Genomic DNA, 13,129 nt, shown 5'->3' on the forward strand with positions numbered 1-13,129 from the left:
CCATGATTGCAATAACCGTACCTTTCAAAGTGTGTTTTTCAGCCCTGAGAAATACAAAGCCATCTGGCCAAACCAAGCCACATTATAATTACAAGGACATGGAGTCATTACGTAGTGATTCCTGCCCATCAAGCCACCGTCATAAACCTCTGCAGAAACATGGTGTCCTAAGATGTGGCTGACATTCAATGGGACATCTTTTGGTCAGACTTCAATTACAGTACACAAGACAGGAAAATATTTCTTTGCATTTTAAAAAGCCTTCTGCGGTGGCCTGAGACCATTAAGAAAGCTACCCATGTGCTTTTTCAAAAATGCATTTGACGAGCCACTGCATGAGGTCAACCATCTTGATTTGACTGGTCTTTCAATCAGCTTCGAGCCAAGCTGCAGCAGAACAGAAAACACTTTATTAAGGGTAGTACACCTATCAATTTTAGGGAACAATTAGCATTGGGTCATGAGGTAGCCACCACATAAAAACAGAACAATTTATCAATGAATAATTTACATGAAAATTACATGATCAGTTTATAAAATAAGATGCATTATTATACACTACCGTTCAAAAGTTTGGGGTCATTTAGAAATGTCCTTATTTTTTGAAAGAAAAGCATTTCTTCATTGGAGATAACATTAAATTAATCAGATGTACAGTCTAGACATTATTAATGTGGTAAATGACTATTGTTGCTGGAAACAGCTGATTTATAATGGAATATCTACATAGGTGTACAGATTCCCATTTCCAGCAACCATCACTCCTGTGTTCTAATGGTACATTTTGTTAGCTAATCATGTTAAAAGGGTAATTGATGATTACAAAACCCTTGTGCAATTATGTTAGCACAGCTGAAAACTGTTGTGCTGATTAGAGAAGCTATAAAACTGGCCTTCCTTTGAGCTAGTTGAGTATCTGGAGCATCAGCATTTGTGGGTTCGATTATACTCTCAAGATGGCTAGAAAAAGAGAACTTTCATCTGAAACTCGACAGTCTATTCTTGTTCTGAGAAATGAAGGCTATTCCATGCGAGAAATTGCCAAGACACTGAAAATTTCCTACAACAGTGTATACTACTCTCTTCAGAGAACAGCACAAATAGGGTCTAACCAGAACAGAAAGAGAAGTGGGAGGCCCAGGTGCACAACTAAGCAAGAGGACAAGTACAGCAGAGTCTCTAGTTTGAGAAATAGACGCCTCACAGGTCCTCAACTGGCAGCTTCATTAAATGGTACCCGCAAAACGCCAGTCTCAACGTCCACAGTGAAGAGGCATCCAGGATGCTGGCCTTCTAGGCAGAGTGGCAAAGAAGAAGTCATATCTGAGACTGGCCAATAAAAGGAAAAGATTAAGATGGGCAAAAAAACACAGATATTGGACAGAGGAAGATTGGGACAGACAAATCTAAGTTTGAGGTGTTTGGATCACACAGATGAACATTTGTGAGATGCAGAACAAGTGAACAGATGCTGGAGAAGTGCCTGACGCCATCTGTCAAGCATGGTGGAGGTAATGTGATGGTCTGGGGCTGCTTTGGTGCTGGTAAAGTGGGAGATTTGCACAAGATAAAGGGATTTTGAATAAGGAAGGCTATCACTCTATTTTGCAACGCCGTCCCATACCCTGTGGAGAGCGCTTGATTGGAGCCAATTTCCTCCTACAACAGGACAATGACCCAACGCACGCCTCCAAACTATGTAAGAACTATTTAGGGAAGAAGCAGTCAGCTGGTATTCTGTCTGTAATGGAGTGGCCAGCGCAGCCACCCTATTGAGCTGTTGTGGGAGCAGCTTGACCGTATGGTACGTAAGAAGTGCCCATCAAGCCAATCTAACTTGTGGGAGGTGCTTCAGGAAGCGTGGGGTGAAAGCAAAGTTTGAAGGACAAAATTATTATTTCAAATAAAAATCAGTATTTATAACATTGTCAATGTCTTGACTATATTTTCTATTAATTTTGCAACTCATTTGATGAATAAGTGTGACTTGTCTGGGTGACCCCAAACTTTTGAACGGTACGGTAGATTAAATTATCCAACATTATATGAAGTAGTTAAAATATGCTCCACATCAACTAACTAACTAGTTACAACAAACTTATTGTTTATTTAATAAAGATTACAATTGTGATATATTAAATGGACCATGTGTAGTTTGCATCTGTTTCGTGTTCTTTTTTAATTGTTACTCCTGAGCGCTTTGAGTGGTCGGAAGAGTAGAAAGGCACTATACAAGTACAGTCCATTTACCATGTTTATATTTATGTCTTTGTTTGGATGATGTTTATGTATTGTGCATCCTGATTGACACCAGAGCCCTAATGAAGTATCATTGCTTTTACTTGGCACCCACCGAGCCGCAGCCTGTTCACCCTACAGAAGTATCTGCTGTCGCACCACCAAAAAAACAATATAAAGGGCAGTACAGGGGACAAACAGAAGAAGAAATGTATGGGCAGGAGTATCATAAATCATCATCACAGGAAGCAGTTACAGGTTTCAGTAAATGTGTTGGAGATTATTTTTTTGAATAAGAGACAAATGTTGATAGTTTAGTTGTTTTCTGTAACTGGTTCCAACAAGAAGGTAAACTGAAAGGAGGACTGATCCAGTGATGTGCTGGCTTTTGGGATTTAGAACAGAATATTGTAGCGTCCCTGAATAAGAACCTATGAGATGATAGCTGGTTTACTCGCTCTTTATTACTGAACAAGATACAGGCTACTGTGGGCCATAGCCAATGCCAAAAACACACCTCTGCCATCACCAAGCGCTACACGCTAACTTCTTCTTAGCTCTCTATCCCTCTTCTCCTTGGCTCACACCTACCCACCCTTCTTATTATTTTAATGTGCAAAGGTAACTTATTCCAATTTCATGCACTGAAAGGAACAGATATACATGTTGGTATGAGTTCGTTGTGGTGAATGGCACTTCTGTCAGAAAGCCTCTGTATGCCGGCTGTGTGACTGTTTGAGTCCTGGCTTTGCGAACCCTAAAAATATCCCTCACCAAGTAGGCTACGCGGATCAAAGGGGTCAGCAGCACCGCCATCAGTCCCGCCCCGGCACCTAAAGCCTCGCAGAGGAGGAGCATGCACTGTGAGCAAAGAGCCCGCGGCATCCAGAGTTGTGCAGAGGAGGGAGGCTGGGTCGGGTTTCAGAGACGCGCACTGAAGGCTGACCTACGGTGGACCGGGATCGCTCATAGGAGAAGCAGCGAATGGATTTGGAGACAGTTTGAAGAAGAAAAAAGACATCTGCAAAACTGTTCCCCTCTCCAACGGAGAGAGACTCTCTCATAAGCACCAGAGCTGCGGGTCGGCAGGATTCCTCTTCTGTTGGTATTCAACTGATGAAGATAGGGATTTCCTTGTGGATAAAACCAAAGTCAGACGTGTAAAATGGAAGAGGGTCAGAAGTGGGGAGTCGCTGGTAAACCGGGTGAAGAGAGGACTCGCGGCACGCAGGGATCTTTAAAACAGCCTCTGTGGAGGAACTGGAGAGATTTGTCTGGCGTAACGATTTGCGTTGCAGTATCTGTTCTGTGCATTGGAGTTTGCATTGTGGTTTTTGTGCGGACGTCGGAGTTGCAGTCCAGGATAGTAAGTCTGGAGCAGCAGCAGCGGGACGCACACCTCACCGCGTGGATGTTGTCTTTGGAACAGGTGGAGCCCGTTATCCTGGGCCAATTGGACCAGATCCTGGAGGAGGTGAGGCTTTACTGAAAAACAAAATCTAAACGTTTTAGAAACCGCAATATGGCTTCTGTTGACTAGGAAAATATTGCTTACAATATTTGTTTATTGAAAGAGAGGATGACTGAACTATAAGTTGCCCTTCAATGTAGACCCATTCTACAAGTGGCACAACCCCTTAAATACTCTTAATACTTAATTAATCCTGAATTTATCCCTAAAACACACTAAACACTTCACACTTTAAAGCCTTCATTTGAAATATCTGGCAAACGCATTAATTACCCATTTAAGATGTTATCAAGGTTCGGATTTTGTTTTATGTCAGGGGTCTTAAATATTTTGGGGTGCAAATTAATGATGTGCTTGTCAGCATTGTCAAAGGGTTTTTGGATGAGTAAAATTCCCCATTACTTTATTGTATTTGGTCAGTTTTATGGGGTTTAACTTACAGTCATTATTAATAATTAAATTCATGGAATTAAAAGGTAAAAAATGATGGTGTAGGCTGCAGCCTCAGATGGGACTTACAGCTTTAATTCATGTCACTTTCAGGGGATGATGAATAATGTCAGGTCGAAAGGAAAGAACGATAATTTAGTTAATATAAATAAGTTAGTTCACTATTTTTTATATTTAGTCTTTACTGAATAAAATGTTTAATTACTTGAAGGAGGTTTAGTAGTTGTCTCCTATGCTTTTATGGATAAGGAGGAGCTCACATAGCTTCAGTAAGGATTATAAAATAGTAATGAGCTATTATTGCATTCTGATCCTTTTGAATTGTGACATCAAATAACTTGATTAACTCATTTTTTGAGACTTGGGAAACCCAAACATGTTCTTCTTAATGGTTTCTAATTGATCTATAAAGCATCAGTAAATTTTTCATTAACCATCTTACTAGAAAGGGTTAATCTAAAGGGTGAACACCAAAAAGATTTTCCTACAACTTGGCTTCTACAACCCAAAACTTGTTCTTACTTATGGTTTCTAACTTATAGATTAGATGCTTTATTGACGTTTAATAAAGCCACCACTACCTTCATAGAGGATGCCTTATTAGAAAGTGGTACAAGAACGTCTTTCGTTGGGACGGATCAATTCAACAATGTTCTTGCGCATTACTGGATTAGACCATTCCCAGACCAAGTTGTACATGTCTTAGAAATATCATATCTTCGCTGAGATAATGTGTGAGGAGCTCTCTCTGGCCTTTCACATCTGTTGCTCCTAAAGTGGCCCTCTGGGCTGCCCTTTCATTGACCTCTTCCACAGCTACACTAACAAGCTCTTTCACAGTGATTGCAGTCCCCCAGGGGTCCTGTTTTCCCCTTGTCTGTTTCTACCAATCCCATGACCTTTAACTAGAGCTAGTATGATGTAGTTACCATGAGAAAAAGCAGCACAGGGTGCCTACTGCTGGAGATGACGGCGGTATTGAACTCTGTATGTTAGCCCGAGTCTAGATTTTTACTTCTTTTGAGGCCATGTCAGCTATGAGTGGACAACTAAGAAACACACCAGACACTCATAAATGAACATGACAGACGAAAGTCACAGATTTACATGTATTCCTTCAAATATGTCTTCACAAATAGAACATAGTGAGGTTGATGTACTAAAGGACACAGTTCAATCCAATCAAAGGTGTCCTGTTGTCCAGTTTGAGTGCCTGGCTCTGGAGGACTTCAAAAGGGCCCAGTAAGGAGGACCTCTCGGCCTTCATCTCCATGCAGCCTTGTTTAGCTCTGTGTGTATAAACAGTCAATATTAATGGGACACAAGCACAGATGTGGCCTTTTGTAGAAAGCGACACGTCTATGGTACTTTCACCCAACACTTTCCAGAATCCACCTCCTTGTCTCCTTCACTGATGACCTGTTTCCTCTGTTATGGAAAATGTGCCTCATTCCAGCAGCACAGAGTCGGTTCTTATTATTCTTCCAGTCAAATTTGGATCACAGCAGAATCCATTAGCTTATTGTGTAATGTTTCTAGTAAACTTTGTTCGCAGTTATTGTGCCTGGGTATGAGGCTGTGTAGACGTATCACGATAAATAAAAATGATATATACTGCTGCAATGCTCCTTCATCATCATGAACACACACACTGTAGTTTATTTTGACTCAATCCCACACACACCGTCCTGCTGCACCAGATACTCGCTAAAGCACGAAATGTGGATTCATTCTCCCAAATGCACTATATACTAGGCCTGCACCATATGTGGAAAATCTGCAATATGCGATAACATTGTCAAATATTGTGATGACGTTATGGCTTGCGATAAATATTGAAGTGTGCATGTTAGCTGCCTGGTTGTCTTTAAATTCAGAACAGTATTAGACCTGAGTCATGGTTCTCCTCAGGGTTTCTACTGGCTAAAAGGGAGTTTTTTGAGCACGGCAGCACTCAATGCTCGGCTCACTTACTCTCCTCGTTCTATGCAGAACATAAGTCACGTATGGGTGATGGTGTTATAAGAGCAACGTAACTCTGAATCAGGAGGTGCATAGCGAGTGTTTGATTTTCCGAGCGGCAGAAAGTGACGGTGAATGCGAGCGGAGGAAAATATTCTGCTAGTAAATGTATGGTGTCTGTTACAGTGTGATAGCTTCTCAAGACCAAGAAAAGTCTGTTGTTTCCCACCTGCTGGAAAAGTGAAGCCGGTTAGCGCTAAGTTAGCTAACATCTCCCCTCCCCTTCCGACTGCGCAGCTGAGCAGGAAAGCTTCTACAGCAGCTACACAGCTGCTATGGAACTTAACATTAGCTCAATTTATAGAAAGTAACTGGAAGCTGTATTTTATTACTGCCTACTTGTCCAATGTTGAGAACATCAGTTACAAACTTAGACTAAACTGATGTAGCCTGCAGCTCTGTCCTGTACAGACTGATTAAATTATTTTTCAGTTTTCAGTTTGAAAAAGTGGTTTCAGAAAAGAAAGGACAGAGGTGACTGGAGGCTGAGGTTAGTAAAGCTAATTAGTGATGCAAACTAGTCCTTTTAAGCTAATGTGGAGACATTTCTTTTTGGATTTTAATGTGCAAATAAAATGCATCTCAGAAGGGAGGAGGTTTCTCATGTTGCCTATTTTCTATATTAATATCTACAGATCAATGTCAGAAGCTGTAAAATGAAGACACAAAAGGCAAACATGAACAGTCATATCTATAATGATTCTGAGGTCATATTAACAGGGTTTTCCTGCCATCAACGTAAAATCACTGTGGAGCAACAGAACCAACCAAATTACTTTCTCCAGATCTAAAGGTTGTAGTTCCTCCAGTTGACTGATCTTTGGGTATTGTTTATTTATTATCTGCTCTAGCATTTCCAAGTATTTGTTCAGAGATATGCTGAAAATAATGGCCCAATATGATTTGAAATGACATATTTTTCATTGGAAAACATGAAATTTTCATGGGGGAGGACCCCCAAACCTCCCGACCAACACTTAAACATTCATCTAAAGCTCACATTAAACTTGGAAAATACTGCAGTTTTAAGCTATTCTAAGGTGCATCGCATGCTCATGGGCATAAGAGCAATGTTGCTGAGACATTTTGTGTTGGGGTTTTATATTCAGACCAAAATTTAGCTTCACTTCCGCTGCTACAACCCCATGGGTCGGTTGATCAACAGTGACTGACAATCACGTTGCCTTTATGAAAAGTTGAACATGTTGAACAACATAAGGCACTAATACAGCTAACGTTAAATGGCCAGCGAGCCAAACCCAAGCCTTCCTTATCTTCTCCCAGACTTCAACTGCCGACGACGTCTCTCTGTCTCTGTCACAGAGTGACCAGAGCACAGGCATCTCTCCTGGTGTTCCCATGGCCGAATCCGACTATCTTTAGAACGATTGCACTGCAGTAATCCAGCCTAGAAGTAACAAATGCATGGACTACTTTTTCCGCATCATTTTGAGACAGGATATTCCTTATTTTTGACAAATTACTTATTACATATCCTGATCAAAGATAACTCCCAGATTTCTCACTGTGGTGCAGGAGGCCAGGGCGATGCCATCCAGAGTAACTATTATCTAGATAATGTGTATCGGAAGTGTTTGGGGCCAAGTATAATAACTTCAGTTTTTTCTGACTTTAACATCAGAAAATCGCAGCTCTTCCAGGTTTTTACATCCTAAAGGCATTTTGAAGTTCAGCTAACTGATTGATTCCATCTGGCTTCATAGATAGGTATAATTGAGTATCATCTGCATAACAAATTATTGTTTCCTACAGAGCAAAAGGAGTGTATAATTCAGATAGAACAGTCATTAGACTGTGGGACAATGCATATGTGAAGACACGAGTTAAAGACTAATGACAGTCTTTGAAGTATGTCCACTATATTTGTCTCCCTTTGGCAGGCACTGCTTCTGTTGTAAGCTTTGTTGTGGTTATGTTCAGCTCTTTGTTGAACTGCACTCCACTCAGCTTTATCTCTCAACAACTCAACAGAGTCGGGTCTACAAGTATCAACCAAATAAATTCCTGTCAGTATTCATGAATAATATAAAGTGGTTTAAGGGAAATGTGTGTCTGAGCATGCAGTCATACAGAGCAGTCATAGATTTAGCATGTGTCCATAGTTAACTCCATATGTAAGGAATAAAATACTCATGGAAGGCCTGAAGGACATACATTTACTTTTAATTGTTTTTTTTTTTTAGCTTGTTTGATTATCTAACAAAGTCTAAAAGCCCCTGCGAAATTGGGTTCAGGTTCCATCCAACAATTTTGGAAGCAAATGTTACACATTTCCCCTTAATGATCCCTGATTTGATCCATGGCATTCCTCCCACATACCGGGATAACAGACACACTGCAGTAACCCAGGCAATACCCAGAATACTGCATTAGTGCTCAGAATTACTGTGCATTTATGATATCCTCTTCAGCACCTGTTACAGGCCTCTAATCAGCCAGGCATTCCTCTGCTAGTAACCATCACAAGTGGGACTGACTGCTATTCTGTGGAGAATGTACTTGGATGGTTTTGTATTCTGTTCAGGGACAAATCACACATAGGCTATTTTTGATCTAATGATGTGAACTATCACTCTTGGATATGTCAAGAAAGACTAAAAAATGTTGGCAGGCAAACAATAAAGGTTTTTTGGTTACAACGTTCTAAAGAGCAGTCTTAACACACTAGCACACATTTTTCAAATATATATTGTAAGGACTGTAAGTCGCAATTTGTGTTGAGTGTGCACAACTGACAGTTTAAAATCTATTTTGCTAGCTATACACATCTACATGCCCCTGGTGATGGTTTTAAAGTCAATCCAAAACACAATTCAATTCAATTCAATTCAAATTAGCTTTATTGGCATGAATGTAATAACAACATTGCCAAAGCATCAAAACACTGTAGCTTTCAACCATATCGTGGTCCATCAGCATATGAAGTTGTCATGAAATTGTAACTGAATGAAACCTTTATGCCCCTAGGGGAATTTACTTTGCACAAAGAGCAAATAAGCATAACATAACAACTGGACTTCTTGTCCACGTTGGCTTAAAAGTTGAGCTTGAAAGTTCACTCCCAACAATGGCAGGAAGTCCTAAAGTGCTCAGAATCATGGAATGTTTTAATATGTACAGTTTCATACTCCATCTGCTAAAAACCATGTAATACAGTCCATTCTGGAACAAGCAAGTAAGTGGACATTAAATTACAATTGTTTTTCCAGCAGCTTTTTCCAAAGTTAGGAGTGGACTGTCATGCGCATGGTCATGATGGTCATTTAAATGTTGTGAGACTTTGTATTGGATATGAATTACTGTTATCATAATGGTTTTCATTTTACGGCCTTAATTAAGGTCTTTTCTTATTTGACATTGATATATTTCTGGGAAAAAAGTTCTTTTTTTAGACATAACATGGTAAAATGTTAACATATTGAATATCAGCAGAAACTACTGCATTATTAGCATGATCAGCCACAAAGTACCTCTTTAAAAGACAATCAGTCAAAAGCTGAAAGTCAAATGATAAATGACAATTGATAGATTAAATATTAAGGGCTCCATGTATCCATGGAACATTCATGTTGCACCGAGCATGAAATGTTACAATGTCAGTGCACTCTAACGTTCTACTTCTGTTCCTCTCATGTAGAAGCTTGCAGCGCGACTACCGAAGACACGGGAGATGAGAGAAGCTCCCCAAAGCTGCCTGTGTCCCCCTGGTAAGATCTGCAACCTCCGTCCATTCACCTATCCACATGTTCACCACTTTGTTTTACTGATTGCTTTGACTTCACGGTCAAATACAAGGTCATCATCATCACTTAATGCACAATGCAAGATTGCAAGTGTAGCTTCATAATATCACTACTAGAGGTATTTAAACAAGTAGCCTACTTACCAATGGTAGAAGAACATAAATCACAAAATGACTAAATCATCAAAATCTGAGCAAGTCAGCAAAATCAGGCAGGCAAAACTGCTTCTGAAACACCCCCTGTGGGACAAATGACACAACAAATAAAATGCATAATGGTGGCTTTACTCTGCCCCTCAGCTCACTCAGACATTATTACAAAATCTGGCAGTCGGGGATATTTTGTGTCACATTAGGTCATGATGCAAGCTGGTGTGATGAGGTGGCATTATTGAGGCATTCCTGGATAACCCACCACTTCACTGTGTTCTGCTGGAAAACTGGAAATCAATCAGTATTAACTAAAACTGGGAAAGATTCCCATGTTTGTGTCCATGTCACCAGACAACTCTGGTGCAGTCTCTTAGTTGTATGATTGCAGAATCATACAACTAACAGTTGTATACATAGTCGAATCAGACTTGTCAAGTCTTGCCTATAGTCGAGTGCTCGTCGAATCATGTGTGTTTGTGCAGCGGCGATTGTGTGCGCGGGTGGGGTATGGGGGGTTACACACTGACATTCACTTTTCCGCACTTGACTGATTTAGCTATCAGCTTTTAAATCAAATTTGAGGTTGGTTTAGGCTTGTGCTAATTAACAATTAAGACAATAAAATGATACGTTTCTTCTGCAGCAACAGAAAGTTCCACTGAAATCCAGTCCTTTCATGGACCAAACAGGTATACAGTAAGAAATAACTGTGTGTGTGCAGCGCTGTGAGAGCACTAGTCTGAGCAGCTGATCTGCTGTCTAGTGACGGAGCAGCTTACACGCCGGTAATGCAACACACTGGGACAAACTGACACTATATTTATACAAAGACAAGAGAGGACCAATAATAACGATTTTGTAGTAGACAACATTTCACAAAGTTTCCATAGTTTCCCCTAACACAACAACTCACAAAACGCCTTTTTTTAGAAAGTATGAAATTGTCCTGTGTCCAATCTTGTGCACTTGGCAGTAACACGAGCGATGCATCGTTTATGATGTAAAGTTAGGGCACATCTGGAAAGTGAACAGGACCGTTGTGTTTATTAATTATTTACTACTCTAAACTCCATTAACAATTAATTGACCAAGGGAAACTGTATAGAAACAGTTACAGCTTATAAAGTGAAGTCACATGGCTTTAAGGTTAAGCTAGCTTGCTAACTACCTTTCTGAGACGACTCTTCATCATCCAGAGTGCCAATGTTACGTGCCTCCTCTTCAGATGCTCCGGCATAACTGACTTGCTCCCAGGCCAGGAGCAGTTAACAACCTTTTTGGCTGAGTGAAGAGTGAAGAGTCTCTGAAGAGTGAAATGCTCCCACACTTTGGAGGTTTTAGTTTGTGAAAGTGTTACTACCAGTGCTGATGTTGTGTTGTTTTATTAACTTTACTGTTCACATCACTTCACTCCATTATAAGGTGACGGTGTTGCTATGGCGTGAATGAAGTCGTGAACAAATTGATTATTAAATTTGTTGCTTTTTGTCGGCTATGTCTATGTTATACCTCAAATGCACATCGGGGTTCCTTGCCGGTACTGTTTAAAAACAATATATTCTTTGTGTGGTTCATCAATTGGTGATAAATAATTTGAATGTCCCGTGAGGTGCGGACAACTCGGCACAACACTGTTGTTGTCTCTCTTCAGCAAGTGTTAAGGATCTTCTGCTACAAGCACACACACACATGCTACGGCCACACATGCGCACTGATCCCCCTTCCTTTAGGATTAGGGTTACAATTTTGGATTTATTCACGCACTTTCAGAATTATTAAAAGCTTCTTTCTTTTCACATTTTTATTTACAGCACTATATGCTGATATTTTAGTATAGGCTGTATATTAACCTGGGAGAAAACTGGTAGTTTTACGTACAACAGACATTGAACAACCCCCCCATCGCCAAAATGGTATGATCCTCGTTTCATTACGCCGTTGGGAAGCTTCGTCTGTGAGATTTACAGTCAAAGCATCGAATCTTCGACTATTCAGGGTCAGCCCTAGTTCACAACAGCCACGTGGAAGGAGGCAAAACATATAGTAATTATTATACCATATAATATCCACGCAATAAATAGTACTTTGTGACATATGAATAACTGAACATTATACTCTATACAGCTCCATTGCTTCACATTGATCAATCAATCAATCAATCAAAATTTATTTATAGAGCACTTTAACAGCAATCGCGAAGTTGCAAAAAGTGCTGTACAAAGATTAAAAACAAACATCAATTTACAGGTTATCACATACAATAATGTATGAATTAAAAACACTAACAAATGAGTTGCTCCAAGTGTCATCCTCAAGGGTCAAAAGCCAGATGGGAGAGATGAGTGAGGAAGCCTGTCTAATGGTAAGAGGAAGGGCATTCCACAGTTTCGAAGCTGCCTCCGCAAAAGCACGGTCCCCTTTAAATTTGTGACAAGTTTTTGGCACTCTCAGGAGAAGTTTGTCAGTTGACCTGAGCGAGCGGGTAGGTGTATAAGGATGAAGCAGCTTGGATAAGTAAGTGGGGGCAAGGCCATTCAAGGATTTAAAAGTCAGTAAAAGAAGTTTAAAATCGATCCTAAATGGGTAGCCAATGGAGTGAACGTAGAACTGGGGAGATGTGTTCATATTTACGTGTTCCTTTTAAAAGACGAGCTGCAGCGTTTTGCACCATCTGGAGACGGGCGAGAGACGATCCATTCATCCCCACAAAAAGTGCATTGCAGTAATCTAGTCTAGTAGTCACAAAGGCGTGTATAACGGTCTCAAAATTCTGTTTAGAAAGGTTTCAACTTGGCCAGCTGTCTTAATTGAAAGAAACTAGATTTAACCTTCCTAACGTGTTTATCCAGTTTCATATCAATTTTGACTCCTAGGTCAGTGATGGCTGGCGTTACATACTGAGCTAGATTGAAATGAGGAGGGGAGCGTGTCCCAGGGGTGCTTCACATTGAATCAACAGCACTGGTTAAGCTGCAAATATTCGATACAATTAATTAGAGTAAATCACACCGGCCAGACTGTTGAGCTTTCCA

At 40.3% G+C, this 13,129-nt stretch overlaps 1 protein-coding gene across 1 annotated transcript; it reads left to right on the plus strand.

Moving 5' to 3' along the window:
- Positions 1-3,104: 3,104 nt before the first annotated feature.
- On the plus strand, positions 3,105-9,909 carry LOC119885074 (collagen alpha-1(XXIII) chain-like; the record flags this gene model as incomplete). The annotated part of the gene is made up of 2 exons (XM_038695314.1): positions 3,105-3,712; positions 9,840-9,909. Coding segments are annotated over exons 1-2 (379 nt in total), but the record flags the coding sequence as incomplete, so codon positions are not given.
- Between the last annotated feature and the right edge of the window lie 3,220 nt (positions 9,910-13,129).

This window comes from Micropterus salmoides, unplaced genomic scaffold (genome assembly GCF_014851395.1).
Source record: "Micropterus salmoides isolate LMB-PRFRI ecotype aquatic unplaced genomic scaffold, ASM1485139v1 Ms_hic_scaffold_39, whole genome shotgun sequence".
In the NCBI taxonomy this organism is placed as follows: domain Eukaryota; kingdom Metazoa; phylum Chordata; class Actinopteri; order Centrarchiformes; family Centrarchidae; genus Micropterus; species Micropterus salmoides.